Source organism: Aquarana catesbeiana, linkage group LG06, assembly GCF_042186555.1.
Source record: "Aquarana catesbeiana isolate 2022-GZ linkage group LG06, ASM4218655v1, whole genome shotgun sequence".
In the NCBI taxonomy this organism is placed as follows: domain Eukaryota; kingdom Metazoa; phylum Chordata; class Amphibia; order Anura; family Ranidae; genus Aquarana; species Aquarana catesbeiana.
The window spans coordinates 250,571,993-250,599,877 of record NC_133329.1 but is presented as its reverse complement, the minus strand read 5'-3'; the positions used below and the strand labels follow the sequence as shown (position 1 = coordinate 250,599,877).

At 43.8% G+C, this 27,885-nt stretch overlaps 2 protein-coding genes across 5 annotated transcripts in view; one reads left to right on the top strand and one right to left on the bottom strand.

The window, feature by feature from the left end:
- The window catches only part of LOC141146698 (UTP--glucose-1-phosphate uridylyltransferase-like), a 90,938-nt gene extending 88,096 nt beyond the window's left edge, over positions 1–2,842 (top strand). For both annotated transcript variants that reach the window (XM_073633178.1, XM_073633177.1), the window contains one exon: positions 2,517–2,842. In XM_073633178.1, the coding sequence (XP_073489279.1) occupies positions 2,517–2,634 (118 nt within the window). In that variant the 3' untranslated portion in view covers positions 2,635–2,842. The remainder of the gene's footprint in view (positions 1–2,516) is intronic.
- ASNSD1 (asparagine synthetase domain containing 1) lies at positions 2,666–26,906 on the bottom strand. Of its 3 annotated transcripts, XM_073633173.1 has the most exons (6): positions 26,664–26,749; positions 23,972–24,025; positions 22,841–22,916; positions 19,385–20,909; positions 16,658–16,839; positions 2,666–3,090 (listed from the first exon to the last, which is right to left on the bottom strand). In XM_073633173.1, the coding sequence occupies exons 4-6, from the start codon at positions 20,816–20,818 to the stop codon at positions 2,835–2,837; spliced, it is 1,872 nt and encodes a 623-aa protein (XP_073489274.1). In that variant the 5' UTR covers positions 20,819–20,909; positions 22,841–22,916; positions 23,972–24,025; positions 26,664–26,749; the 3' UTR covers positions 2,666–2,834. The 3 variants fall into 3 exon arrangements, with proteins under 3 accessions (XP_073489274.1, XP_073489276.1, XP_073489277.1); XM_073633175.1 differs by lacking the exon at positions 22,841–22,916 and having other exon boundaries at positions 26,664–26,746; XM_073633176.1 differs by lacking the exons at positions 19,385–20,909; positions 22,841–22,916 and having other exon boundaries at positions 26,664–26,906.
- Between the last annotated feature and the right edge of the window lie 979 nt (positions 26,907–27,885).

Genomic DNA, 27,885 nt, shown 5'->3' with positions numbered 1-27,885 from the left:
GCCGTTAATAGCACTGTCTGAATCAGCACGACGCCACCTTGTGGTGCTGTACCGATTACCAAAGGCAGTATATGTACTACCCCTGCCATCAATCTTTCCTGCTGCCTTTCTGATAAGCAACCAATAAGGCAGTAATACAGGACACAAAAACCCCACAGACAGACCCCAATCTTGTGTAGGTCTGATGTGCAGCAATATAACAATTATGAGCAGAAATGTCATCACCAGACTCAATGATGTGCGTTTCTGGCGTGCGGCACAAAACCAGAAAGTACAGACCACCTTCCCTGTTGTATTTTCTGATCTGTAGCCAAACAAAGCAGTACCTTTAGGATATAAAGGACACCCAACTGCAGCAGAGATGTCACAAATCTCAATGTGTACTTTAGTTGTGCCACCAAACACCCCAGCAAGGACAAACCTTCACTACTGAGGTCTACTGGTGAGCAGCCAAGAAGGAGTCATGGTGTATCCCTTTATGAAATAACCAAACAGGAGCAAATTATATCATAGGCATAGCCTGGGCTGTAGATACTAATCCTTCACCACCAGTGAAGGAACCAATCCTAAAATGGATGGACACATTACTATAGTAGCTGTTGTCCTACCTTACCTCCGTAGATTGAGCAAACGATAGCCAGCTCATACACGGGTGGGGCTGATCAGTAACTAAAGTCTCAATGAGCCCAGCCCTAAAGACCAATATAAGACCTCTAAAAAGGGTTGTTACCAATTTAGCCTGGAGGTAAATAGCCACCTGCAGCCCTTAAAGAAACAATCATATAGCCATCTAGCTCTTGCATATGTTTGCACAGAAAATCCTTAATCAAAGGCTATAGGAAAAACGATTTATGGTAAATCGCTTTTAGATCTGTCACTGAGTGGACTGTAGCCCAAACCAACAAAAAGGTTTTTCTTACCCCCTGCATTAAAATATAACCACAATGTAAGAGTGGAGTGGGAGGTTGGAGCTTATGAAAAGTTACCCATAGCAAGCAACCCCCAAAAGGAGGATCTGTCACAAGGGAACCCCTACTGTGCCACACAGAAGCTTGGTCCCTGCCACATTGTTGAAAGTTGGGTCAGCTTTTAAGCATCTTGGAGCAACTTTAAGCAGATTCCTAGCAGCTGGGCTAATAGGGCCAGATAACCTAGTGCACCTGCTGAGCAAGGGAGCTTACTCCTGAATCCTTCAACCATTGCACCATTAATAACTTGTTCAGTGGTATACCTGGCCAGTAAGGAACTCTTTGTTCTACCAGGTCACCCTCTTTGCTGTATTCACCCCTACTAATGTACCACAACCGGGTATGTAGGGAGAGGCTGGCAACCTACTGTTGTGATAACCACAGTGTCTCTGCTATAAGAGGAAGCTGTGGCTGGTGGTTTTTAGCAGTAGCTTCTGGGCTATTTTGTTATGGAGACCCCAGGTCCTGCACTGCACCACTCAGTAAATACAGGTGGAAGGGGAAAAAATGCCTTACCTACCTCTTTCCCATCTGAGGTGGTTTAGGCACACTCGCTCCTCTGCACCACTTGTCCACCATACAGCATCTCTGATGTAGGAGGGAGCTGTGGCTGGTGTCTTTAGCAAAAGCTTCTGGGCTATTTGAATCCAGACCCCAGGGGAGATTATCTCAAATGCCCAGAAACCATCTGGCTGGGATTGGGGATTTTTGACTCACTGTTGTCGTCTTCCCCTTTTGCCACAGCCACCAGGCTTGCTTTTCCATCCTTATGGTCCACACACAAGGAGGATAGCCGCCAAAGTGCCCCCCCCCCACAACTGCTGTCCCTTTAGGGAGCTGCAAGGTTAGGCTGTGTCCAGTCAGTATATACACATGGGGGGGGGGGGGCAATGCCGTACGTTCCTCATTCCCATGAGGTGGTTTAGGCAGACATTCACCATAGTAAACTGGTGCCTCCTCGAAATGGGCGCCTGCTCCTGCTGACTCTCAGCCTTCCCTTCTGGGTAAGAACGCGGGTCGTTCAGGCGGTGCCCTCCCCAGCAGCCCACGCGAGCTACCAGGGACCCAGGAGTCAGGGGATACAATCCCCCTGGAAAGAACCGACGGCCAGCACCCCCGTCTGAACGGACAGGTAAGGGGGGGAGACAGGATAAAGGCCCCTGAAGTTCTGGGGACACCACTGTACCCAGGGGCCTTCAGCTCTCAGGGGGGCTTTCCCAGTTTCTGCTGCCCCCCCTGAGGAAAGGATAGGGGAACCCCCCGGGAAGGATAAATATATCCCGCCAGACCCAGAGGCTTCCCAGGCATTTGGTCCGGCTCCCAGGGGGAGACCACTAGCCCCAGGCTTCGGTCATTTGGAAAAAAACAAACAGTTTCGCCGTGTAGGGAGAAACACAATCAAAAACTGAGGATCAGGGGGAAGGGTGTGGACTTAAAACAGCTGTTGATTGATTGTGTTTCCTGTGGGGAGGAGCCTCTCATCTCTCAGGTGTGCCGTCCTGGAAGATGACTTGAGAAATAATAATAATTTTTCCCTTCTTTTTTCAGAAAACCAGTGTACTGCCATCCATTATCTGGTCGGTTTGATGTTGGAAACTTAGAATCATATATAAAGTGCAATGAATACTTTAAGGACAAGATAAATATACCCAACTATCTTCAGTAACTGGTCTGTGCAATGTGAATGAGAACACAAGGATAGAAGATTCATTTATTTCAAAAGGTTTTCTTCTGTAATACACCAAATGAACATTCCACATTTTTTTTTTTTATAATTTCCAATGAAATTTTATTAGCAGTATTTTAAATGTAAAATATAGTATTATGTTCTTACAGCAACTTTCCATAAAACAACTAAAAGACTATTCAATCAATGATTTCTGTCTGAAGTCTGTTGCATTTGTCTGAAGCTTTTTCATTACTGTTTTCCATTTTTGCAATCCTGGATCCAAACTGCATTGCTCTTTTTGGCAGGACTGAGGAGTTAGCGAGTCCTAAACTCACAGCTGCCATGCGCAAAATTAATTTTTCACCAAGTCCTCTGGGCAATGTTAAGTCTACTTTGTCTGAGATTGGCAAAGAGTTTAGAAATGAGACCACATTTTCATCAAGGAATGGAAACCTTAAAAAACAAAACAAAAGGGGAGTATATTTAAAATAGTTAAAAACAATTTCAATACTGAACATTAAAGATGTGAAAGCCACTATAGAGCTGAAAGGCAGCAAAATCTTGTATATAGATTGGGACAGATGGGTTTTCTAATCACTTACATGCAGCGAACAAGCTATAATAATCACTTGAGTAAAGATTGACCAAATTGCAATGAAATAACTTCTGTTTAAAAAGTCTTGTGCTAAAAATCGAAATTTAGTTACGTTATGCAGAATATGGCTTTAGATTATTTATGAAATGTTCATATGACCAAATACACCATCAAAAATCGTTAACATTAACAAGGGACACATACATAAATAAATATCATATTAATATGATCGAACAGGACTTTAAAAAATTCAGAGCCAAGGCTCAGCGCTGGATGTAAATATGAATTCTAGTTCTTGATTATTCTGCCCATGTTTGATTCCAGTTTCAGCAGCAATAGAGGTTGGTGAGGTCTGCAATGCCATTGTAAAGAGGCACTTTCTGATAATCTAGTTTAACAGTGATATAGCATGAATTGAACTAGATGCCTTATTAAACACCTTTGCATGTCAAACCATCTAGATAAAAGTCTAATGGCAGCTATTTTTTACCTTTTTGATAGAATGAGGACGAATTTGAACCCAGCATCAGGTTTTTTTTTTTTTTTTTTTGTTTTTTTGTTTTTTAATACGGCTGCCTATGTTTTCTGTCGATATTTTAAAATGCTTTAGCTTGTGAATCCCCTTGCCAGATTTTAAGGGCTGGTTCACACCACAAAAACGCACTCCAGATATGTTCCGGATGCATTTTTGCATGTGTGTTTTTAACCACTTAAGGACTTTCTTTCTGAGATTTGTTGTTTACAAGTTAAAAACATTTTTTTTTGCTAGAAAATTACTTAGAACCCTCAAACATTATAAATTTTTTCTAACACCCTAGAGAAAAAAATGGCGGTCGTTGCAATACTTTGTCACACCGTATTTGCGCAGCGGTCTTACAGGCACACTTTTTTTTTGGTGGAAAAAATAAAATTTTTTGAATTAAAAAAATAAGACAACGGTAAAGTTAACCCAATTTTTTTTTTATATTATGAAAGATAATGTTACACCGAGCAAATTGATACCCAACATGTGATGCTTTAAAATTGTGCCTGCTCGTGGAATGGCGACAAACTTTTACCTTTAAAAAAAATTCTACAGGTTGCAAGTTTTAAGTTACAGAGGAGGTCTAGGGCTAGAATTATTGCTCTCACTCTACCGATCTCGGCGATACCTCACGTGTGGTTTGAACACCGTTTTCATATGCGGGCGCTAGTCAGGTATGCGTTCGCTTCTGCACGCGAGCTTGTCGAGACAGGCGCGTTTAAAAGTTGTTGTTTTTTTTCTTTATTTTACCCTTTTCTTTACATTTTTATACTGTTTAAAAAAAATATATATATATTGTCGCTTTTATTCCTATTACAAGGAATGTAAACATCCCTTGTAATAGAAAAAAGCATGACAGGACCTCTTAAATAAGAGATCTGGAGTCAAAAAAAAAACCTCAGATCTCATATTTACATTAAAATGCAATAAAAAAAAAAATTTGGCATTTAAAAAAAAAAAAAAAGGCCCTCTAAGAGCTATGGGCGGAAGTGACGTTTTGACGTCGCTTCCGCCCTGCAGTGGGACAGACGCGATCGCCTCCGCCGCTGCCGACAGCTGCAAGTGGTGTGAACTGGCCCTAAAGGTTTTAAAAAGATTTCTCTTCCTGATCTCTGTCATTCCTTAAAAAAAGGAATCAAAATTAAGACACAGCCATGAGAAGTTCAAAATCCTCTTCGCTCTACTATAAAATGTTTTTATTGCTGTCCTTTTCCCCATAATTTCTCACATGCTGTCAACAGACAGGAAGAGAGGAAAGGAGTTACTCAAATTGGACACAGACACAAATAATAGGATTTTTTATAACAGCTTACCTGTAAAATCCTTTTCTTTCGATGGACATTACGGGACACAGAGCCTCAGTAATAACTGATTATATGGTTATATAGGTATCACTAGGTGATTTGACACTGGCACACCCTACCAGGAAGTTCAACCCCCTATATAATCCCTCCCCCTTGCAGGGATACCTCAGTTTTGTAGCCAAGCAATATAGTGTATTAGAAGAGGGGCGGGACCTCTGTGTCCCGTGATGTCCATCGAAAGAAAAGGATTTTACAGGTAAGCTGTTATAAAAAATCCCATTTTCTTTCTCGAACATCACGGGACAAAGAGCCTCAGTAATAACTGATGGGATGTCCCAGAGCAATGCTATCTGAGGGGGGGAACCACAACCAAGTAGGGTGCAATCAGACCTGAGGACCCTGTACCGCTGCCTGCAGAACACTACGCCCAAAGGCGATAGAATCTGGTGAATGTATGGACTGAAGACCAGGTTGCGGCCTTGCAGATCTGAGCCATAGAGGCCCGGTGATGCACTGCCCAAGAAGCACCAATAGCCCTTGTGGAATGTGCCCTGATCTGAAACTGAGGAATCTTCTGTTTCAAACCGTAAGCTTGAATAATCAATTGTTGAATCCATTTAGAAATGGTAGCTTTTGATGCTGCCTGTCCTCTACTGGGACCTTCTGGCAGCACGAACAAAACATCAGTTTCGCGAATCTGAGCAGTTGCTTACAGATAAGCCTTAACTGCTCTTACCACATCCAAAGAATGTAGTGATCTTTCTTCCGGAGAACAGGGATCTGGAAAAAAGGAAGGCAGAACAATGTCTTGGTTTAGATGAAAATCTGAGACCACCTTCGGTAAAAAACTAGGATGAGGGCGCAATACCACTCTATCCTTGTGTATAACCAAATAAGGCGCTTTACAGGAAAGAGCTGCTAATTCTGATACTCTTCTAGCAGAAGAGATGGCTACCAGAAAAATTAACTTCCTTGTCAGCAAGACCAAAGGAATCTGACGTATTGGTTCAAAGGGCTGCTTCTGTAAAACAGACAGAACCAAGTTCAAATCCCAGGGGTTTAGGGGCGCCTTAACACGTAGGATTAAGACGCGTTATCCCCTGCATAAAGTTTCGGACCAAAGAATGCAAAGCAAGTGGCCGTTGAAATAATACTGATAAGGCCGAGACCTGGCCCTTGATGGTACTCAAGGCCAGCTTCATCTCTAATCCCAATTGTAGAAAATCAAGAATTCTACCTATGACATATTTTCTGGGATGCCAACCCCTGGATTCACACCAGGATACATAAGCTTTCCAGACTATGATAAATCACTCTGGAAGCTGGCTTCCTTGCATTGATCAAGGTAGATATCACAGGACCTGAAAGCCCACAACTCTTCAGAACGTGGGTCTCAATAGCCAAACCATTAAATTTAGCGTTTGTAAGGCAGGATGGAACACTGGACCTTGAGACAACAGGTCTGGGCGTACCGGTAGTGTCCACGGGAAACCCACTGTCATCCTTACTATTTCCGCATACCACATCCTTCTGGGCCAAGCGGGGGCCACCAGAAATATTGACTTCCTTTCCTGCCTGATCCTGCGAAGGAGTCGAGGCAGTAGCAGAATAGGCGGGAATGCATAAATCTGTGAGAACCGATGCCACGGAATCACCAACGCATCCGTCCCGCATGCAAGAGGATTTTTTGTCCTTGCCACAAATCTATCTTTTTGTTGAATCGGGATGCAAAGAGATCTACATCTGGAACCCCCCATCTTTGGCATATGGCCCAAAAGACGTCGGGATGCAGAGACCATTCCCCTGGAAGTAACTGCTGGCGACTTAAATAGTCCGCCTGCCAGTCCTCTATCCCTGGAATGAAAACTGCAGATATGCATGGCACATGCTTCCCTGCTCAGACTAAGATCTGGTTCACCTCTTTTTGAGCAGCTCGGCTCCTGGTGCCTCCCTGATGATTGACATAAGCCACTGCTATGGCATTGTTGGACTGGATCCTGAACGGGCAACCCTGTAGCCTGACTGTCCAGGCCTTTAGGGCTAGATATACCGCACGGATCTCCAGAATGTTGATGGGTAGGGTCCTCTCGGTCTTGGACCATACCCCTTGAACCGCAGACTGTAACAGAACTGCTCCCCAACCCGACAGACTGGCATCTGTTGTTACCACCGTCCAGGTAAGCGGCAGAAAGGATTTCCCCTTCTGCAGGTTTTCGGGTACGAGCCACCAATTGAGGCTCTGATGCACCGCATGAGACAGGTGCATCGGAAAGTCTAATGCCTGAACCTTCTTGTTCCAGGCCGACAGAATACTGTGTTGCAGTAGTCTTGAATGGAACTGAGCATAGGGAACTGCTTCGAATGAAGAAACCATCTTTCCTAGCAGCCTCATACAAAGGCGGACAGAAGGACCCTTCTTGGTCCTGACTGCCAGAATCAGCTCCCTTAAAGCAGTGATCTTTGCCTGAGGTAGAAATACTTTCTCCTGGCTTGTATCTATGATCAGACCCAAATACGCCAGTCTTCTTACTGGTTGTAGGAAAGATTTTTCTAGGTTGAGGATCCAACCTAGGTGTTCCAGATACTTGACTGTGGTCCTCAAGTTCCCGTTCAAGGAGGCTACCAACCGGTCTATCAGGAGCAGGTCGTCTAGGTATGCTATGACAGCTATACCCTGAGCCCTTAATCTGGCCAGAGGAGGAGCCAAGACCTTTGTGAACACTCGAGGTGCAGTGGCTATCCCAAAAGGCAGAGCCACAAACTGGAAATGGCGCCCTCCTATCTCGAAGCGCAGAAAATTCTGATGATCAGGAAAAATGGGCACATGCAGATATGCATCTCTGATGTCTATCGATGCCAGAAATTCTCCTCCCTGCAGGGTGGAGACTACTGTCCGAATTGATTCCATGCGGAAGGATTGAATCCTTAGGAATCGGTTCAGATCCCTTAAATCCAGAATGGGTCTGACATCCCCATTTTGTTTTTGGACTGTAAAAAGGTTGGAAAAGAAGCCCAATCCTTGATCCTTCGCGGGAACCACCATAATGACCTCCTGCGACAAAGTCGCTCTAACGCTAGAAGGAGCGACTGCTTTTTCTCTGGATCTCTGGGGACACTTGACCTGAGGAAACGAGGAGAGGGAAGTTCCTGAAACTCCAGCTTGTACCCTAAGGTTACCGTGGAGATTACCCATCTGTCCTGGAAATCCTCCTGCCAGAGCCCTGAGAACTGCCGCAGTCTTCCCCCCACTCGAGCGAGCGGGGGCGCCCCTTCATGCAGAGGTCTTAGTGTTTTGCCTAGTAGGCTTCTTCCCCTAGGACTTCTTTTGTCCCTGGGGTTGACTCTTGTCTCTGGACCCAGCCGGAGGAGGCCGTTGAGACTGTCTGGAGGCTGAAGCCCCAGGCGCTGGGGAAAGAGTCCGTTTGAAAGAGGGACGCTTACTCTTCTTCTTAACAGGTAAGAGAGTGCTTTTCCCACAAGAGATTCTCTTGATATAGTTATCCAAGTCCTCTCCAAACAACCTTTCACCACGAAATGGAAACCCAGCCAGCAGCTTCTTACATGGTGCTTCGGCTGACCAATTTTTCAACCATAGGATTCTACGTATATGCACTAACCCCAGTGACAGACTAGAGGTTTGCATGATAGAATCTCTGATGGCGTCAACAACATAACATAAGGCTGCTGGAAGGTTAGCCAACCCCTGGGCCTGCTGTTCAGGTAAAACTTTGATGACCTGCTTAACATGGTCTCTTAAGTATTGACAGACTCCAATCGCTGCTACTGCAGGTTGAGCCACTGAACCTGCTAAGGAGAAAACATCCTTCAATAGGGATTCCATCTTTTTATCCACAGGATCCCTGAGCATCGTCTACAGGACAAGTCAGACTATTATTTATGGAGAAAATGGCAGCATCAATGGCCGGTATTCCCCACATTTTGATAAACTTTTCTTCCATAGGATAAAGTGTTGAAAACTTTTTCGGTGGAAAAAAACGTTTATCTGGGTGATCCCACTCAGAATAAAGGAGCTTTTCAAGTAAATTATGAACAGGAAAAGCATGTGCTGTTTGAGGAGGTTTCAGTGACCCTAAAGAAGAAGAGGGTTCTTTAACTGATTCAGATATGGGCAACTTAAATGTGGAGCGGACGAATCCAGTAAGGATCTGCACTAAGACTTTCTCCTCTTGGGAAGCCGAAGAGGGTCCCTCTCCACCTGATTCCTCCGAAGAGGAATCATCCGTCCCATCCTGATCCTCTGCCTGAGAGTCTTGGGGAACAGAGGAAGGCCTAGTGCGTTTTCTTCCACTGAGTGAAGATGTAATCACGGCCATTAATCTTTCCTCTAAACCATTAATGGTTGAGGAAAAAACCTCCTGTGTAATGTATACAGGGGCTGAAGTGCCAAAAGCAGGTGTAGCCCCCGACCCCAACGGCTCTCCTTGGCTAGCCATCCCTGGCCCCTCAGGGGGGCAGGATGCTGGAGACAGGGGGTCCTCAGAACCTGAACGAGATCACAGAGTCTCTGGTTCTTGGGGTGTTTGAACTTCTTCTACCCATAGTGCAAAGCAACAAGGTGGAGGTATCACAAAATGAACACTGACTGCTGAGCGATGTCTGGCTAAAAGCCTTGCTACCAAATGCCCGGTCTGGTGTTACCTTAGTAAATGCTGCCTAGGAGAATGCCTGTGTCCCACCTTACATGCGACCGTCAGCTCTGTGTCCCTCCAAAAGGCTTAGTGCACCTGTAATCAGTGCCTATAATAGCCTGCAGCCGGCCCTGTGGGAGTCTGAGCACGCGGTGCTGACGCCCCGCCCCCCCTCTACCGCCCCCGCCCCCTTCGTTTTCCGAAAACTGCTCGCTTCCAGCGCGAGCCGACCCTCCGGAATCAGCATAGAGGGAAGGCTGGGGGAGGAAGGAGAGAGGCCGTTAGAGATGGAGCCTGCACGTGGCAAAATGGCGGCGGCGGTGAAATTGCGCTGTATAACCGCCTTACAACCCACCTGCGGCCTCCCCCTAGTCTGGGGGGAGATATCCCTAAGGAGAGCCCCCCATCCCATCCTACCTGAGCCGGCCGGAGGAGCTTGTGCAGCGTGAACACTTGAGACAGACATCAGCATGAGGTTGGTTGGTATTGGTGACAATAGGCATAACATGCATTTACCTTAAAGGAGAAACCTACTAGAATAAAAAAATTCTGTGGAATCTCCCTTACCTTATCCAGCCACAGGGTTCTGTTACACAGACCCAATCTTCGCCTCTCACGGTGGGCTCCATTTGAAAAAACCTTCAGAGACCGGGGCCCCCTACGAATAGGGGGATCCACAGTTCTGGCCTGTAAAGCACCCGGCCAGAAATAAGGATAGAAAACCATTTTCTGATATGCGGGGTCCAGCTCTCTAAAAAGAGGAAGCGTTACAAGTAAAACCTCGTTTCTTCGGACACGAGGCCCGGGTACCATCCAATTCGGCCTAGAAAAGACACTTTGGAATGGATCCGTTTCGCCTGGCTTGCCCCAGTATAGGATAATCCCTTTGGAGCTCTGCACAGGATATCTTTACACGTCCATCACCTAAGACACTGGCGTAAAAACTGAGGTATCCCTGCAAGGGGGAGGGATTATATAGGGGGTTGAACTTCCTGGTAGGGTGTGCCAGTGTCCAATCACCTAGTGATACCTATATAACCCATCAGTTATTACTGAGGCTCTGTGTCCCGTGATGTCCGAGAAAGAAAAAATGATTTGACAAGTTGGTCTAGAATTACATCAGGTGTAAAGGAAAACAGCCTTGATTCACACCAGTTTAAAGTCACATGACAAGTCACACCCCATTTGCGACAATCGATTCGCAGCAACTTTGAAAAAGGTTCCTGCACCATTTCTGTGTGATTTCAGTGCGACTTGCATTCTGTTAAATGAAGTTGCACAGATGTCTGTAAGCCACACATGAAATCGCACTGATAGTTGCTTTGACGTCACACTGAAGTAGTGCAACTTCAAAGCCACACTGGTGTGAAGTGAAATAACAAGCCTTATGCCGCGTACACACGAGCGGACTTTTTGACCGGACTGGTCCAACGGTTTATCCGACGGATTTTCCAAACGAACGGACTCGCGCACACACGACCGGACTTTCCGGCAGAATAGGTCCGACTGTCTTCCCGACGGACTTTCGACGCGTTACGGCGGACTACCGGACTTGCCCACACACGTTCATTTTGAACATGATGAAGTACGACGGGACTAGAAAAGGAAGTCACTTAATTAACACCTAGCGAGCCCCGTCTCAGAATACCAGGCCCTCAGGTCTGGTATGGATTTTAAGGGGAACTCCCTACGCCGAAAAAAAAAAAAAAAAAAAAAACACGGCATGGTGTCCCCCCAAAATCCATACCAGACCCTTATCCGAGCACGCAGCCCGGCCGGTCAGGAAAGGGGATGGGGGACGAACGAGCGAGCGCCCCCCCCCCCCCCTCCTGAACCGTATCAGGCCACTTTGCCCTCAACATGGGGGGGTGGGTGCTTTGGGGAAGGGGGCGCCCTGCGGCCCCCCACCCCAAAGCACCTTGTCCCCATGTTGATGAGGACAAGGGCCTTTTCCCGACAACCCTGGCCGTTGGTTGTCGGGGTCTGCGGGCAGAGGGCTTATCCGGGAGCCCCCAGCCCTATGTGAATGAGTATGGGGTACATCGTACCCCTACCCATCCACCTGGGGAAAAAGTGTCAATGCTGTGTTCACGGTGCGCAAGAACTTATATAAAGCATGCCCTAGGACTGACGTCATAAGGGGCGGGGTCACTGGGTGACATCACCCGGTGACCCCGCCCCATGCCTATACAAGTCATTGCGCACCGTGAACACAACATTACAGCAGGAATAGAATGTCATGTCAACATCGGAAGAAGAGAAGAGGGAAGAAGACGATGGAGAAGACCGGGCCACCGCTAGCAAGAGAGCGGCAAAAGAGCAGAAGATAGCGGAGGAGCCCAGCAGAAGAACCGGGGAGCGGCAGAAGAAGCGGAGAAGAGGCAGGAGGAGAAAAGGCTGGAGAGAGTGGAGAAGTCGGAAGAGACCCCCGAAGTCGGAAGAAGACCCCCGTAGTGTGTTTTTTTATTGACTTTTTTCCCCAGGTGAATGGGTAGGGGTACGATGTACCCCATACTCATTCACATAGGGCGGGGGGCCAGGATCTGGGGGCCCCCTTATTAAACGGTTGTCGGGAAGAGGCCCTTGTCCTCATCAACATGGGGACAAGGTGCTTTGGGGTGGGGGGGCGCAGGGCACCCTCCTTCCCCAAAGCACCCACCCCCCCCATGTTGAGGGCTTGCGGCCTGGTACGGTTCAGGAGGGGGGGCGCGTGCTCGGATAAGGGTCTGGTATGGATTTTGGGGGGACCCCCACGCCGTTTTTTTTGCAGCATAGAGGGTTCCCCTTAAAATCCATACCAGACCCAAGGGATATTGTCACCTCTTTCTCGCGCTTGCTGCAATAGGAAAATGTGTTTTTCCTATTGCAGCGAGCGTGAGATGCATAGTACCCTGTTGCCGAGAACCAGCGCGATAGGATCGCGCTGGAAACATTCTCGCGGGCAGGGGCTATAGCTGCCCTTGCATCATATTTGGTCCGTCGGACCAGCATACAGACGAATGGGCTTCCCGATAGGAACTGGGTCCGGCGGAAAGATTTGAAACATGTTTCAAATCTAAAGTCCGTTGGATTTTTGACCGAAAAGGTCAGTTGGAAGTCTAATGAAGCCCACACACGGTTGGATTGTCCGACGGATTCGGTCCGTTGGACCAGTCCAGTCGAAAAGTCTGCTCGTGTGTACAGGGCATTAGGCAGTACAAGATATGAAGTCTTGATTACCTCACTCCTAGGTTTCATTGGCTACTAAACAGCTCAGGATGTAATTATAGCCCATTCAACCTCAGAATCCACACGTTTTTTTCACAAAACCACATGTGTAGGCATGTGGAAACTTGGTTAAAAATAAATAATTAAAGGCATCCGTGTTAAAATATTTTAGGATTTTGCCATTAACCACTTCAGCCCCGGACCATTTGGCTGCCTAAAGACCAGAGGACTTTTTATAATTTGGCACTGCGATGCTTTAACTGGTAATTGCGCGGTCGAGCAATGTTGTACCCAAACAAAATTTGCGTCCTTTTTTTCCCACAAATAGAGCTTTCTTTTTATTGTATTTGATTGCCTCTGCAATTTTTATTTTTTGCGATATAAACGGTAAAAAGACCGAAAATTTTGAAAAAAAAAATGAAATTTTCTACTTTTTGTTATAAGAAAAATCCAATAAACTTTTAGTCATACATTTAGGCCAAAATGTATTTAGCCACGTCTTTGGTAAAAAAAAGTCAATAAGCGTATATTTATTGGTTTGCGCAAAAGTTATAGCGTCTACAAACTAGGGTATATTTTCTGGAATCTACGCAGCTTTTAGTTTATGACTGACTATCTCATTTCTTGAGGTGCTAAAATGGCAGGGCAGTACAAACCCCCCGCCCCAAATGACCCCATTTTGGAAAGTAGACACCCCAAGGAAATTGCTGAGAGGCATGTTGAGCCCATTGAAAATTTAATTTTTTTGTCCTAAGTGATTGAAAAATGACAAAAAAAAAATGACATATTGCTTACACATGGCATGGTTATATGTGGAATTACACCCCAAAATACATTCTGCTGCTTCTCCTGAGTACGGGGATACCACATGTGGGACTTTTTGGGAGCCTAGCCGCATACAGGACCCCAAAAGCCAAGCACCGCCTTCAGGATTTCTAAGGGCGTAAATTTTTGATTTCACTCCTCACTACCTATCACAGTTTCGAAGGCCATAAAATGCCAAGATAGCACAACCCCCCCCCCCCCCCAAATTACCATATTTTGGAAAGTAGACACCCCAAGCTATTTGCTAAGAGGCATGGAGAGTATTTTGCTGCTCTCATTTGTTTTTGAAAATGAAGAAAGAAAAAGATGTATTTTTTTTTCTTCTTTGCATTTTCAAAACTTTGTGACAAAAAGCGAGATCTGCAAAATACTCACCATACCTCTCAGCAAACATCTTGGGGTGTCTACTTTCCAAAATGGGGTCAATTGGAGGGGGGGGTTGTGCCATCTGGGCATTCCATGGCCTCCGAAACTGTGATAGGCAGTGAAGAGTGAAATCAAAAATTTACACCCTTAGAAAGCCTGAAGGCGGTGCTTGATTTTCGGGGGTCCTGTACGCGGCTAGGCTCCCAAAAATTCCCACACATGTGATATCCCCATACTAAGGAGAAGCAACAGAATGTATTTTGGGGTGTAATTCCACATATGGAACATATCACCACATATCGACATTCCTTTCAGCAAATAGCTTGGGGTGTCTACTTTCCAAAAAGGGGTCATTTAGGGGGGGTTTGAACTGTCCTGGCATTTTATGCACAACATTTAGAAGCTTAATGTCACACATCACCCACTCTTCTAACCACTTGAAGACAAAGCCCTTTCTGACACTTTTTGTTTACATGAAAAAAAATATATATATATATATTTTTTTTTTTTTTATAAGAAAATGACTTTGAACCCCCAAACATTATATATTTTTTTAAAGCAAAGGCCCTACAGATTAAAATGGTGGGTGTTGCATTTTCTTTTTTCACACAGTATTTGCGCAGCGATTTTTTAAACGCATTTTTTTGGGAAAAAACACACTTTTTAATTTTAATGCACTAAAACACACTATATTGCCCAAATGGTTGATGAAATAAAAAAGATGATCTTAGGCCGAGCATGGATACCAAACATGACATGCTTTAAAATTGCGCACAAACGTGCAGCGGCGACAAACTATAGACATTTTTAAAAGCCTTTACAGGTTACCATTTTAGATTTACAGAGGATGTCTACTGCTAAAATTGATGCCCTGGATCTGACCTTCGCGGTGAAACCTCACATCAATGGTGCAATTGCTGTTAACATATGACACCAGACTGACGATTGTGTTCGCCTTTGCACGAGGGGAGGTGCTTTTTTTTTTTAAATTATTTATTTTGTTTTTTTATTTTATTTTTAAACTGTTCCTTTCATTTTTTTTAATCATTTTTATTGTTATCTCAGGGAATGTTATTCTTTTTTGAAAAAATTGGGGTCTATTAGACCCTAGATCTCTCCTCTGCCCCCAAAGCATCTGACCACACCAAGATCGGTGTGATAAAATGCTTTCCCATTGGCACGGTTTATATCCGGTGAAATCTAAGTTATGAAATGCTAGTAGCTTCCGGTTTCTTAGGCCATAGAGATGATTGGAGCCGTTCTGGTCTCTGATCAGCTCTATGGTTAGCTGGCGGAACCACTGGCTGCATTCTCAGGTTCCCTGTTGGGATAAGAGAGCCAGAGAAAACCATGGAAGACGTTGGGGGGGGGGGGGGGGGGGGGGGGGGGAGTTCCCTCCCACTGCTTGTAAAAACAGTCTAGAGGCTAATTAGCTGCTAGGATTGCTTTTACATGAAAGCTGACCGCTGGCTGAAAAGAATGATACCAAGATGATACCTAAACCCGCAGGCATCATTCTGGTATAACCAAAGTCCAGCAACATACCAGTACGTTGCTGGTCCTTGTGGGCATATATTGTAATTTTTTTTTTTTTGCAGCCTGTGGGCTGAACGAAAAAAAAAAAAAAAAAAAAAAAGAAGAAGAGATTGATTGATAGGTTTGCCCACCATTAGAATACCTCCCTTCATCCACCCACTTCTAATGATGGGCATACATGCACCATTTTGTTTTTAACTGTGGTGGTGAAATCACCTCCTACAGCACTGGAGTCACAGCTTTATGTATCGTGGGAGCAAACGCTGTTGCTGTCAAGATAGATAAATCCGCGCTGCAACTGAATGGCGTACCTCTCTCGTTTCTTTCTCGTACCTTTACATCACTTCTTTGTTTTTTAGTCATGTAGGGGGTCAAAGGAAAGAAGCATGGTGAAGGGCACAAGTATTCTGACACTCCGGGAAGTGTCAAATGCAGAAGAGACTAATGAAGGCTACAGCAAGGAAACTGAGAAGGTAGGAGACACTGGCTGGAGAGAAGTACAAGGCTGGGTTCACACCTATGCGAATGGGATGTGGGTTTCCCCGCTTCCAATTCACATGTCAGGAGATTGTGACCGGCTCTCTATGGAGCCGGTTCACACATCTCCGCTCCGGTGCCCTGTGCGTCTTTTGGTTTGTTTCAGGTCCGAATTCAGCCCAAAATTCGGGCTGAAATCAGACCTGAAACGGTGAATGAAGACACACCGGACTCCTGCTGTGAGCCGCAGCGTGTCATAGTGTGAACCCAGCCCAAAGGCTTTTCTATCGCAGGGGACTGGTCTTGTGGGATTTTTTTTTTTTTTTTTTGCTCAACAGGTTTCTTAAATTAGTCCTGTCATGATAGGCTCATGGAGGCTTACAATGCTGACCTGCTTTTAAAATTCTAGTTGTTTGGGTGAAATATAGACCATCTTATTTCAAAATAAACGTTGCTTTTTTGAGCAACAGGTTTGCTTTAAAATGCAGCGATGCAATGATGTTTGTGCTGTTAATAAAAACCAAATACTTTGGCTTACCTTGCTTCTTTGCCATGGTCACCAATAACTCGGTCATCTCGCCCAAGGTTTCTAGACGAGATGCGTCCCAATTCCATACTCAGCTCATCAAGAAGACCCTTGTATCCCAACATATTAAATCTGACTCTATGACGAGAGTAACCACCAAGCTGTTCATCTGCACCAATACCAGTCAGCACAACCTAAAGTGTGGATAAAGAGCAGATTAAGCAACACTGCAATGCTTTACTACAGAATGGGTTGCCAGCTCATCCCTTTTAAGACAAACCTGACCAATTAAAACAGACCAACAGGAAGAAGGAAAAAAAAAAAAAAAAAAAAACTCGGCTGTACGGCAATGCTGTTTTTTCCCCCCATGGAGTTTTTTCCATGAGCTGGAACATCAAGCAGCATAATATAGTAAAAGGATAGGACAGGGCAGCTTCATGTCAGGTACCATACATGTCTGGTATCAGAATGCATGTCACCTTAACTTTTCTTGCAACGATAGCTGGGGCTTGTGCGCCAGAACTCACCGACTTTCTGTATCATGCATGGAGAAGTTGAAGCTCCCGAGTATTCTTTTCCTAGACATTAAAAATGTTAAGAAGTTCACCTTCTTGCAGGTATTAAAAAAAAAAAAAAAAAAAAAAAAAAAAAAAAAAACACAATTGTGCATATACTAAATTTTTTTTTTTTTAGCCTGCAAAGGATTGCACAAGCGATCAGAAGATTGCTGGTGCCATTCAGGACACCTGCCCACTGTCAGTGTGAGCCATCAGCCCCGTACATGGTACGGCCAAGCAGGTTCACACTGACAGGACGAATCAATGAACTACCACAACGCTCAACAGCTCCCTGGCAGTTCATTGAGAACTACAAGCCGACATCCGCAAAGCATGTCGGTACTTGTAGTCCATTCATTCACAGAACTCTGCAAATGAATGAATGACGCAGCTGCGCTCTTTTCAGAAAAGTGACAGCTGGTATGGGGTACTTCTCCCCTTACTGCGGAGACACAGAGGGCTCGGATCACCAAGCCACTGCAGGAGTTCTCGAGGGTAAAGTTATCCTTTAAAACACCCACCAATAGCACAACAGAACTCTCTGGTGGGAATTATGTTACTTTAACACTTGCCTCAGATCTGATCTCCTTGCAGCATGTAGCATCTAAATAAAATGTCAGTGATGGGATTAAAGTAAAACGCAGAAACATTTTTTGGTAAAAACGCACTTTCCAATGCTGGCACACCAGCATTATTTTTTTGTTCAGCATTCCAGAAGCCCACAAAATCAGTGCTGTTTTTGACCCATCCCCTGCTATGTCTACTACTGGTTAGTGAGGATGCCATTAACAGTGAAAGGTTAAAAGGATAAGTTCACTTAAAAATAAATAAATAAATAAATAAATAAATAAATAAATAATATGTGCATTCACTATTTTTTTTAGGAGCCAGGAAAGCATTGCACCAGCGATCAACAAATCACTGGTGCCATGCAAGTCTCCTGCTGACCTGTCAAATGTGAGCTATCTGCCCAGTACATCATACAGGCAGGTTAACACTGACAGGAAGAATTAATGAACTACCAGAGTGCTCAACAGCGCCATGGAAGTTCACTGAGAATTACAAGCCGACAGCCGCAAAAGATGTTGGGACTTGTAGTTCATTCATACACAGAGCTCTGTGAATAAAGGACGAGGCCACACAGTTTTCAAAAAGTGAGAGCTAGTACAAGAAATTTCTCCCCGTACTGCTGTCACAAAGAGAAAAAGCAGCAGGGACATGTTACATGTTCCACCCTAAAAATGGGTGAAACGTAACATATTCCCAAAGGTGAACTTATCCTTTAATAAACAGTGGCAGGAAATGCACCGGAGCCAGTGACCCTAGCAGATTTACTGTGGTCCTGTGCTGCTCTGAAGAAGAGAATTAAAGTGGTTGTAAACCCTTACCTATACCCAGTGAAGTGGACTATCCTCATGTGATAAACAGAGATGAAGCAAATCCCCCTACATAACTTGTACCTCGTTGTTCAGAATTTATAAAGTTTGTCTGAGCTGTCAGAAAAAAGGGGGCAGGGAGCTGAAGTCACACTCTGCAGAGCGCAGTGAGGTCTGGGATCTGATTGGAGGGAAGGGGGACACACCCCCATTCACACAGCACACAGGAACAAACCTGTGGCTGTCAATCAGCTGGAGTTACCTCCCCCGTCACCATTTTTTTCTTGGCATTAGGAAAAGTTGTCAGACATGATTCATGCAGATAGCAGAGGAAAAACGCAGCAGACAGAAATTACACCTAGTGCTCCTAATTGAGACAAGCACACACTATAGAGGGATATGCTTTGTTCATTTTTAATTTCTGGAGGTTTACAACCACTTTAATGCAGCTGGAGAAGCAAATGAGGCAGCTTTGTGGGCACACGTAGCTGTCCGTCAACTCCAAATGGCATTTTCTAATGCAGGAGTACTTTATGTATTGTTACTTGCATCCAATAAGACTTGGGTAGCTATGGATAAAATTTTTGTTGTGTGAATTTGAGAAATACATCTGCACAAAAAAAAAAAAAAAAAACAACAACAACCGCTATACACGGCATTTTATTCCTGCATTAAAACACAATCTTTTTTCCCACAAGCTTTTAGCCATACCAACATTGAAATCAATTACTGTAGATAGTTGAAAGGCCCATATTTTATGGCTCCTTCAAACACTGCAGGATAGGTCTGATGCAGTTTCTAATTACCTTAGAAGTGCTGTTGTAGGGTTTCTTTTCTCCATTACTTTGCAGCATACCTATTCCTCTAGAAGCGAACCAAACAGCACAGCCAATACTATCATCAAGTACTGTGTTTAATGGATAGATCAACTGAGATATATACTTTTGCCTCATTTGATTCAGTTCCTCCAGAGTGACATTTATTTCTACAAAATTCCATATTCTTGTTGGACTCAAGGCTTTAAGCTCCTCCAAACCAGATCTGCCTGTTATTCGATCAGGGACATTAAAGGGATCTGTCAGCAAAGCACCAGGATTAGAATGGTTTCCAGTTAACGCAGAACTTGGAATTTTCCCTCTGCGGCATTTTTTCAAAGGTGCCTTCTGCTGATTTGGGGCCCTCATCATAAAAGCTACATTTAAAAGGTCAATGGGTTCCTCAGGTGGAACATGGCGATCTGCAAGTGCAGCTAAAATCATAGAGTCAATTCCACCAGAAAAAAGTATGGCAACATTTGCTTGCCTTTCAGGTGCTGGAGACAATGACTGATTTAAGCGTGGAAGGTTCAGAACGCGCTTTAGCACAGCTTTACTTAAAACATTTACAAACAACTGAATATTTTTCTTGTGTTCATCAGAAATCAGCAATTGTAGTTCTTCTAAACTTACAGTCTTACAAGACGTTTTGAATTTCTGTTCTGAAAATGTATCAGTAATGTCTGTGTTCAATGCAGAAACTGGCACAAGGAGTCCATCACTTCCAATATTTAGTTGAGTTACACATTTTGGGAGGGTGTTTAAAATCCATTTTTGTTCCTCATCGTGTACTGTTGCTCCAGGAAGCTGCATTTCTGATACAGACACCCATGGATACCATGTCAGCGATATAGATTTTACCTGGGCACAGGTACTCAGGTCACACCTGAAAATCCCTGATGCTGGGACTTCCTGCCAATGATCTTCATCAGTCAGGGATTCTGCCACAGAAGTCAGACTCAAGATTTCTTCCAGATCATCACTAAATTTCCATAAAAGACTTCGCCGACCAAAAAAATCTCTTCCGAACCAGAGGCTGTGATTTTTGCTTTGATAGAAAATAAAAGCCCAAGGTCCTTGCACCTTAGAGAAGACTGACAATAGCTCATGCTCATTGGCACAAGAGGTTAAATGCTGAAACATTACAAAGGTATCGTTAGCTGCAGACGAAACTTCAATTCCTCCAAAAACTTCTCCATTCCAAAGAAAAACATTGCCATTTTCATCCTGCAGAGGCTGTGGAGTCAGTTCTCCTCTTAGATGAAGTACATGCCCAGAGAAAAAACAACTGTAATGGTGAGTGGGATCACTTCTAATTAGCTGCTGGCTACTATTAGGGCCTCTTCGTATTAGCTTCTTGTTTTCCTGATAATGGGACATGTCCACATGGGCACATAAACTGACAGTACAACATATTCCACACATCTTGGAAAGCACTAAAGGCTTTATTTCTGCTCTTGTATCATTTCAGAGTCCTGGAAAATCTGATATGTACGTGTCAGGTCATCCAGTGTTTCTGTTAAAAATTAAAAAAGGCAAACATTTGTATAGTTAGGTTGCCATTTGCTAAACAGATTTTACAGGTTTGTGTTCAAGGGCTGTCATATTGATCCTGGTTATAGTACTTAGACACTGAATTTTTTTTCCCCACAATGAAACTATTGCAAAAGCTTCCTCAGTATGCAAAGAAAATGTGTATTTAACCTGCAGCATTACCAATGTAAAAGAATGTTTACAGCAGCAAATGTCTATATCAAATATACTGTACAAATAGTGCTTCATTATGACAAAACAGCTGTCCCTGAAAGCAGGGACTGGCAAATTTTCCAGAACCAGTAAAAGTAAAACTTTTTGCCGATTTTCCCAAAAGTATGTTTTACATACCTAAATTGGATGTGATTAGAAAACTGTGGGATAGAATGAGATTGTGCTGGCTTGGCACTACAGAGGTTGAATGAATTTTATAGATCTGGCAATGATTTTGCCACATATGACTTGGGTTAAATGAGGGCATTTTACACTCCACGTAGCACCCATATTGTATGTTGTAAACAAACATGTTTTAAAGTGATATTAAAAAGGTTTGTTTTTGCAATAATAAACATGTTACACTTTCCTGCTCTGTGCAGTGGTTTTGCACAGAGCAGCCCCGATCCCCCTCTTCATGGGTCCCCCACCGGCACTTCTGGCCCTTCCCTTCTAACTAGTGCCCCCATATCAAGCAGCTTGCTATGCAGGCACCTGAGCAGGCTTGCTACCGAGCTGCTGCTCTGTGTATTTTCACACACAGCGTGGCTTGGCCCCACCCCATTCTCTCCTCATTGGCTATGATGGACAGTACCAGGAGCCAATGGCTACCACTGCTGTCTCACTCAATGAGTGAGAGACCTGGAAGAGCCTAGGCTCTCATGCACATTGCTAGATCTAGATGGGGCTCAGGTAGGTTTTTGAGGGGGCTGGGGGGGCCTGCTGCACACAGTTTTTTTTCCCTTCATGCATAGAATACATGAAGCTGAAAAAACCTTGAGCCTTTACAACCACTTTAACCACTTCCCGCAGGAAGGCCGTCATAACGTCCTGGGCTTGAATTGATGACATCTGGATGATGCCTGCAGCTACAGGCATTTTCCAGACATTTTTGTTTTCAGTCAGCGATTCCATATCTCGTAAAAGTCATCCTAGCAGCTCATGAGCCACTGAAGTGCTTTTACATCTCCCCCAAGCGCGCCTGTCCCCTCGTGCTAGCATGCAGCAGCAAACGCATACTTAGGTTGTGCCCGCATATGTAAACAACGTTCGGACCACACGTGAAGTATCACAGTGAACGTTCAAGAGAGCAATAAGTCTAGCCCTTAGAACTTCTCTATAACTCTAAACATTCATAACTCTAAGTATCGAAGTTTTGCGCCATTCCACGAATATGTGGAATTCTAAAGTGTGACATGTTTGTTATTTATTTACTTGGAGCAACATCATCTTTCATATTTTATCAAAAAATTGGGTTATCTATGGTGCTTTTTTGCATTAAAATTCATTAAAAAGTGTATTTTTCCCCCAAAAAAATCGCGTTTGAAAAATTGTTGCACAAATACGTGACATTAAAAATTGCAACAATCACCATTTTATTCTCTAGGGTCTTTGCTATATATATATATATATATATATATATATATATATATATATATATATATATATATATATATATATTTTTTTTTGGGGGGGGGGGGGGGGGGGGTTGGGTTCTGAGTAATTATTTAGCAAAAAAAAAATTATGATTTTTACATGTAGGAGAAAAATGCCAGAATTGGCCCAAATGTGAAGTAGTTAAAACAAAATTCTTATAACCAAGGTGATCTGTCCTATTTGAAAGTGGTATTGCTCTCAACATATGAGATGGCTGAGAGAACAAATAAAACCACTGAAGCCGTTTGGTACATCTGGACTCACTTTTGCATTCACTCAGTGTTTTAGTCTTGTCTGCAAGAAAGAAAATGTTGCTATTGGGCTGCTGTCTGTACACCTTCTGAAAAACAAACAAACAAAAAAAAAACACATAACAGAAAAAAGCAGCCTACATGTTTCTCAGTACAGAGGTATTTTAAGTGCACCAGTATTACATTTTAAAACTTATAAACACCACAAGTTGCCAACTATAATCTTTTTATGCCAGAAAGGCTTCTTCTGTGCTCCAATCTGATATAGTTTCACTTTATTATTGATGCCTGACATTTCCTAACATTACAGCTAAGCTCTACCAACTGCCTTCCTTTTTGTTCAACAGGAGAACCCCTGCTGGCCTTTCAGGGCTGTTTACATTGGTGCCAAGGTTGGGCACATTTACAAGTGAAAGGAATACTTTTATATGTTGTGAAATCGGTTTAATAAACAAAAAAAAAAAAAACAAAAAAAAAAAAAAACTACACTTAGTACTCTTTTTGGTGGTTTGATATTGTGGTGTTCCTGGAGAGATAATGAGCATAGTGTGTCATCTCAGAAGACCTACTGATTAATGATGTGATCGATTTGGATGTGTATATGTCCGATCCCACAGCTTTTGTTGACCTTTATTAATTTAGAGGTCGCTGGACTGTCGATGAGTGCGTATTTTTTATGGTGGTGGTGAAAGGTGTTGCACTGCTGAAATAACACCGATCAAAATACAGAAGAATTTTTCTGAATGGTATGGGGATCATTACGTATATTTTATGGATGTTAATAGCTTTGTGGTCATTTGGCTGCCCTAATGCCATATTTTTTCCTTTTTTACACATATTGAAGGTGGAATTTTTCACTTTAAAAAGGAGGGCAGCTTCACACAAGTCACTATATAAGGATAGGCGCCTTTAATAATATTATTTAGTTTCACTTTACCAGCCGCCCAGAAGTAAACCTGACTTCACATTATTCTGTAAGAGCAGACAAACACATTACTGACTAAATGGACTCTTCATCATGCAAGTTCATTTTTATTCACAACGTTGATTTTGTCTACATGCTAACCTGTGATGGGAGATGACAGTTTTAGGATGAAGTAACCAAAGAAAACAAACTTGTATATTTTTTATTATTATTACTTACCCGATCTTTCCTCAGGCTGGATAATTCCTCAACTACAACCTTCTGTTCTCTAAACTGAACAAGGAAAACAAGAAAAGTATTAGCAGCAAGCATCACGTTTAATCCATGAAAAACTGTACTAGTATGGTATTAGCTTTGGGTGACTAGAAGCGTGTTACATGTACTGCCTGACCTGACTAAACACACACAGCAGAGAACTAATAGGCCTCATTCACACGGGTGCACTACAGCGTACGCCCATGTGAGGGCTATGTTTGTCCACATAGGGAGGAACAGGTGTTCATTGCATCCTCAAGCAGGCACTGCCATTCATGTACACAGCTGCTGCACCCAATCTGACAGCCATGCAAGTGCACGGGCCCAAATGTACACTGTCTGCGGGTGAGGCCAGGCACACAAACGGCTGTCAAACTGGGATCGGCCACTATATCCCAAACAACATGAATCCACCACACTGATTGTACAATCTTCTTCAGATCCACCAACAACTGTGTAGGGCAAGGGCCTGCCTGATTGGATAGATAAGATATAATGTGTATATATATATATATGTGTGTGTGTGTGTGTGTTTTGATCTTTAGATCCCCATTCTTGCTTTCTCAATTCCCATTCCTGCCAATGTGGCTTTGTTAAAGCGGAGTTCCACCCAAAAATGGAACTTCCGCTTTAAGGGAGGTGACCCCCTGACATGCCACATTTGGCATGTCACTTTTTTTTTTGGGGGGGGGGGGGGGGGGGGGGGGGGGGGGGGCAGATACCCTCTTTTTCGAGGGTCCCAGCTCCCACTTCCTCCCAGTGCACCGCGGCACTGGAAGAGAGATCACCTCTCCCCCCTCCCTCTCGGCGATCATCTGGGACACATCACAGGTCTCAGACGATTGCCCGGCCAGTCACGGTGTGCCGCGCAGCTCGCGCTTGCACAGTGGGTGCCCGGCTGTGAAGCCACAGCCGGGCGCCCACAGTTACAATGTCGGCGCCGCTTCGATCCCCTGCATCGCTGGACCCTAGGACAGGTAAGTGTCTGATTATTAAAAGTCAGCAGCTGCAGTATTTGTAGCTACTGACTTTGATTTATTTTTATTTTTTTTAAGCGGAACTCCACTTTAAGTCCCTCCCTTACCAGGGCCACAGCTTTGCTAGCATTCCATTGACCCGTTCTCCATAACAATACTACCTGTTTCAGTTTACAAATACAGAATGACCTCAGACAGGAAAGCTTAAAGTAGGACTTGGGTCCCTTTCACACAGGCTGTCTCATCAGGTCCGCCTGTCAGTTTTTCAGGCGGACCTGATCGGACCATCCATTCACCCCTTCGGAGAGGCGGATGTCAGCGGACCACCGCCATCTGATCCACCAAAAACAGACAGATGGTGGTCCCATTTTCCATCCCTCCAGCTGACTGGATCGAATGGAAACAGACAGGTGGTCCATTTCCATCTGATTTCCCCATAGAGGAAAGCGGGACTGTGTCTGCTCTGCATAGTAGAGCGGACCTGTCATCCGCCTGCTCAGCAGAGATCAGCAGAGAGATCCCCCACTGAGTAAGTGGATTCTTTTTTTTTTTAGTTTTAGACAGAATGGAGAGGGATTAGAACACCTGTCAGGTCTTAGTTTATTGCGGTCTGTGTCCCTGTTAGGGAGAGTCACCTTCTCTATTTGGTCTGTTTACCATTATCACAGATGTGAAAGAAAATCCTAAATTTTGGTTAGTCACCATGACAGAAATAGCAGAGAAACCTTTCAATGGGATACACTTTGAACAGATTACCTCTCGCTTCCTGTTTTGACTATAAGACAGGAAGTGAATTTAAATCTCCCTAATGGGATACGGATGGCAAAAAATTAAAAAAAAAAAAAAACAACTAAGGCTCCATTCACAGCTAGGCATTTTTCTGCTGTAAGCCTCAGCTCTAAAAACTCCCAAGACAAATCCGTGAAATCCCATTCATTTCAATAGCCCCTGTTCACATCTGGAGCATTCGGTCGCCTGAAGCAAAACACCCTCTGCTCCAAAGAGTACAGAAGCTTCTGTTTTGGCAGATAACAGGCGTTTTTCTGCTTTTTAAATTGGTGACCTTTACAAAAACACGACAAAAATCACGCGACTTTCTGTCTGAAAACAATACGCTCAGGTGTGAACACAGCCTAACAGGAAGAAGTTTTGTCTTTAGTTTTACTCCTAATTTGGTGGACAGCATTTACACCAAATGTGCACAGATTTCTGCTAGGAAAGTGTGTTTGTTCTCCAGGATACAAGATCCTTCCTCTTTTCTTGCTCAGTAGATTAAGCATTTGAATGGATAAAAAGGTGGCTGGGGGTAGATGAAGTGGACCGAAAAGGGACAGTCTGGCATGTAAAATAAAACCCTGGACACAGCTTGGTTTTGAGCTTTGGACAGAGATAGGGTTGTATTGCTTTTTAGGTTAAACTTGGGGAGATTTCCTTCCACTTCCTGTTACAGAGACACAACAGGAAGTGATGAAAATCAACCCAATCGCAGAAGAAACCTGAAAACCAATAAGAATGTAATAAGGGTACATTTATAGTGCAAAGTCCGCTCCACAATTCACTTGATGAAAGACTAAAAATAAGTGCCATGATACAATTTCAGACCGATTTTAAAGAGGGGACATCCGAATAGTCTTTAAACAGAGAAGAGGGGGTTTATCTCCTACAAGGATACAGCTCACCTTAGTATAAAATTCCTCTTTCTGCTTGTCAGTCCAGCCCCTGCAATCCGCCCTCTCCTCCACCCCTACGTCTGACATCTTCACACACTACAGGATCGAGGACGGCTACACTACCATGCGGCTGTACGTGGGCACTGTCAACTACTAGGAACCATCTTCCCGGATGTGTGCCCAACCAAGCCCCGGAAACGAGTGCCTAACCAGTCCACTTGAAGCGGGTTGCTGGAACGCATTTCCGCTTCCGGGGCGGACATGATATCATTAAGAGGGGGAGGAGCTGTGTCCATCTATTAGATCAGTGCTATTACTTGTACATGACAGACGGGTGACATGAGCTGGAAGTAGAGTTTCATATGTGTCGCCACTTTCCTGTGTAGTGTATAATCTATGAGTAAAGTGTGTCACTATAATGTGATCCGGCAATTCCTGATATAATCTGTACATGTATTGCTTTTACCGCAGTAGTTCTAACCCCAGTGTTTCCCAGGCGTACCGATGGGTAGTTAGTAGAAGTCGGCTGTATATATTGGATAGTATGGCACTGCTATGCCTGGTTCTACAATGTTTTCTTTGACCATTTGAAGACTAGGCTTATTTTGACACTTCTACATGTAAAAATACGTATTTTTTTGCTATAAAATTACATTTTTTTTTTTGCAGAGGCCCCAAAGAATATAATGGTGGGTGTTGCAATTTTTTATGTCACACAGTATTTGCGCACCATTTTTTCAAATGCAATGTTTTGGGGGCTAAAATACACTTTAATAAGCGCAATATATAACCCATTTAAAAAAAAAAATATATATATATATATATATATATATATATAATATAATGGGAATATAACGTTCACGGCAATGTCTCGCGTATGGTGCCATTACCATTTACATATGTGTGTGTGTCCCACGTATGCCTACACCTCTGCGCACCAAGTCGGGGGCAGTTTAACTTTTTTTAAATTATTTATTTTATTTAAAAAAAACATTTTTGCACTGTCCCTTTAATTTTCATTGCTGTCACGAGAAATGTAAACATCGCTTGTAATAGCAATAAAGTATGACAGGTCCTCTTTATGGAGATATCTGGGATATATAAAACCCCCGATCTCTCCTCTACCCTTAAAAGCATCAGATAAAAAAAATAAAAATCATGTTTTCCAGAAAAAAAAGCTCTGTTTATATTTTCCCTAATTGGAAGTGACTAAATGCTTGTCGCTTCCGGT

Excerpts from the sequence above, each read along its gene's own strand:
- ASNSD1 (XM_073633173.1), bottom strand. The coding sequence starts at position 20,818 with ATGTGTGGAATATGTTGTACTGTCAGTTTATGTGCCCATGTGGACATG. Across the intron at positions 16,840-19,384 it reads CCTACAACAGCACTTCTAAG|GTTGTGCTGACTGGTATTGG; the intron begins GTAATTAGAAAC and ends TCCACACTTTAG. Across the intron at positions 3,091-16,657 it reads GACCATGGCAAAGAAGCAAG|GTTTCCATTCCTTGATGAAA; the intron begins GTAAGCCAAAGT and ends TTGTTTTTTAAG.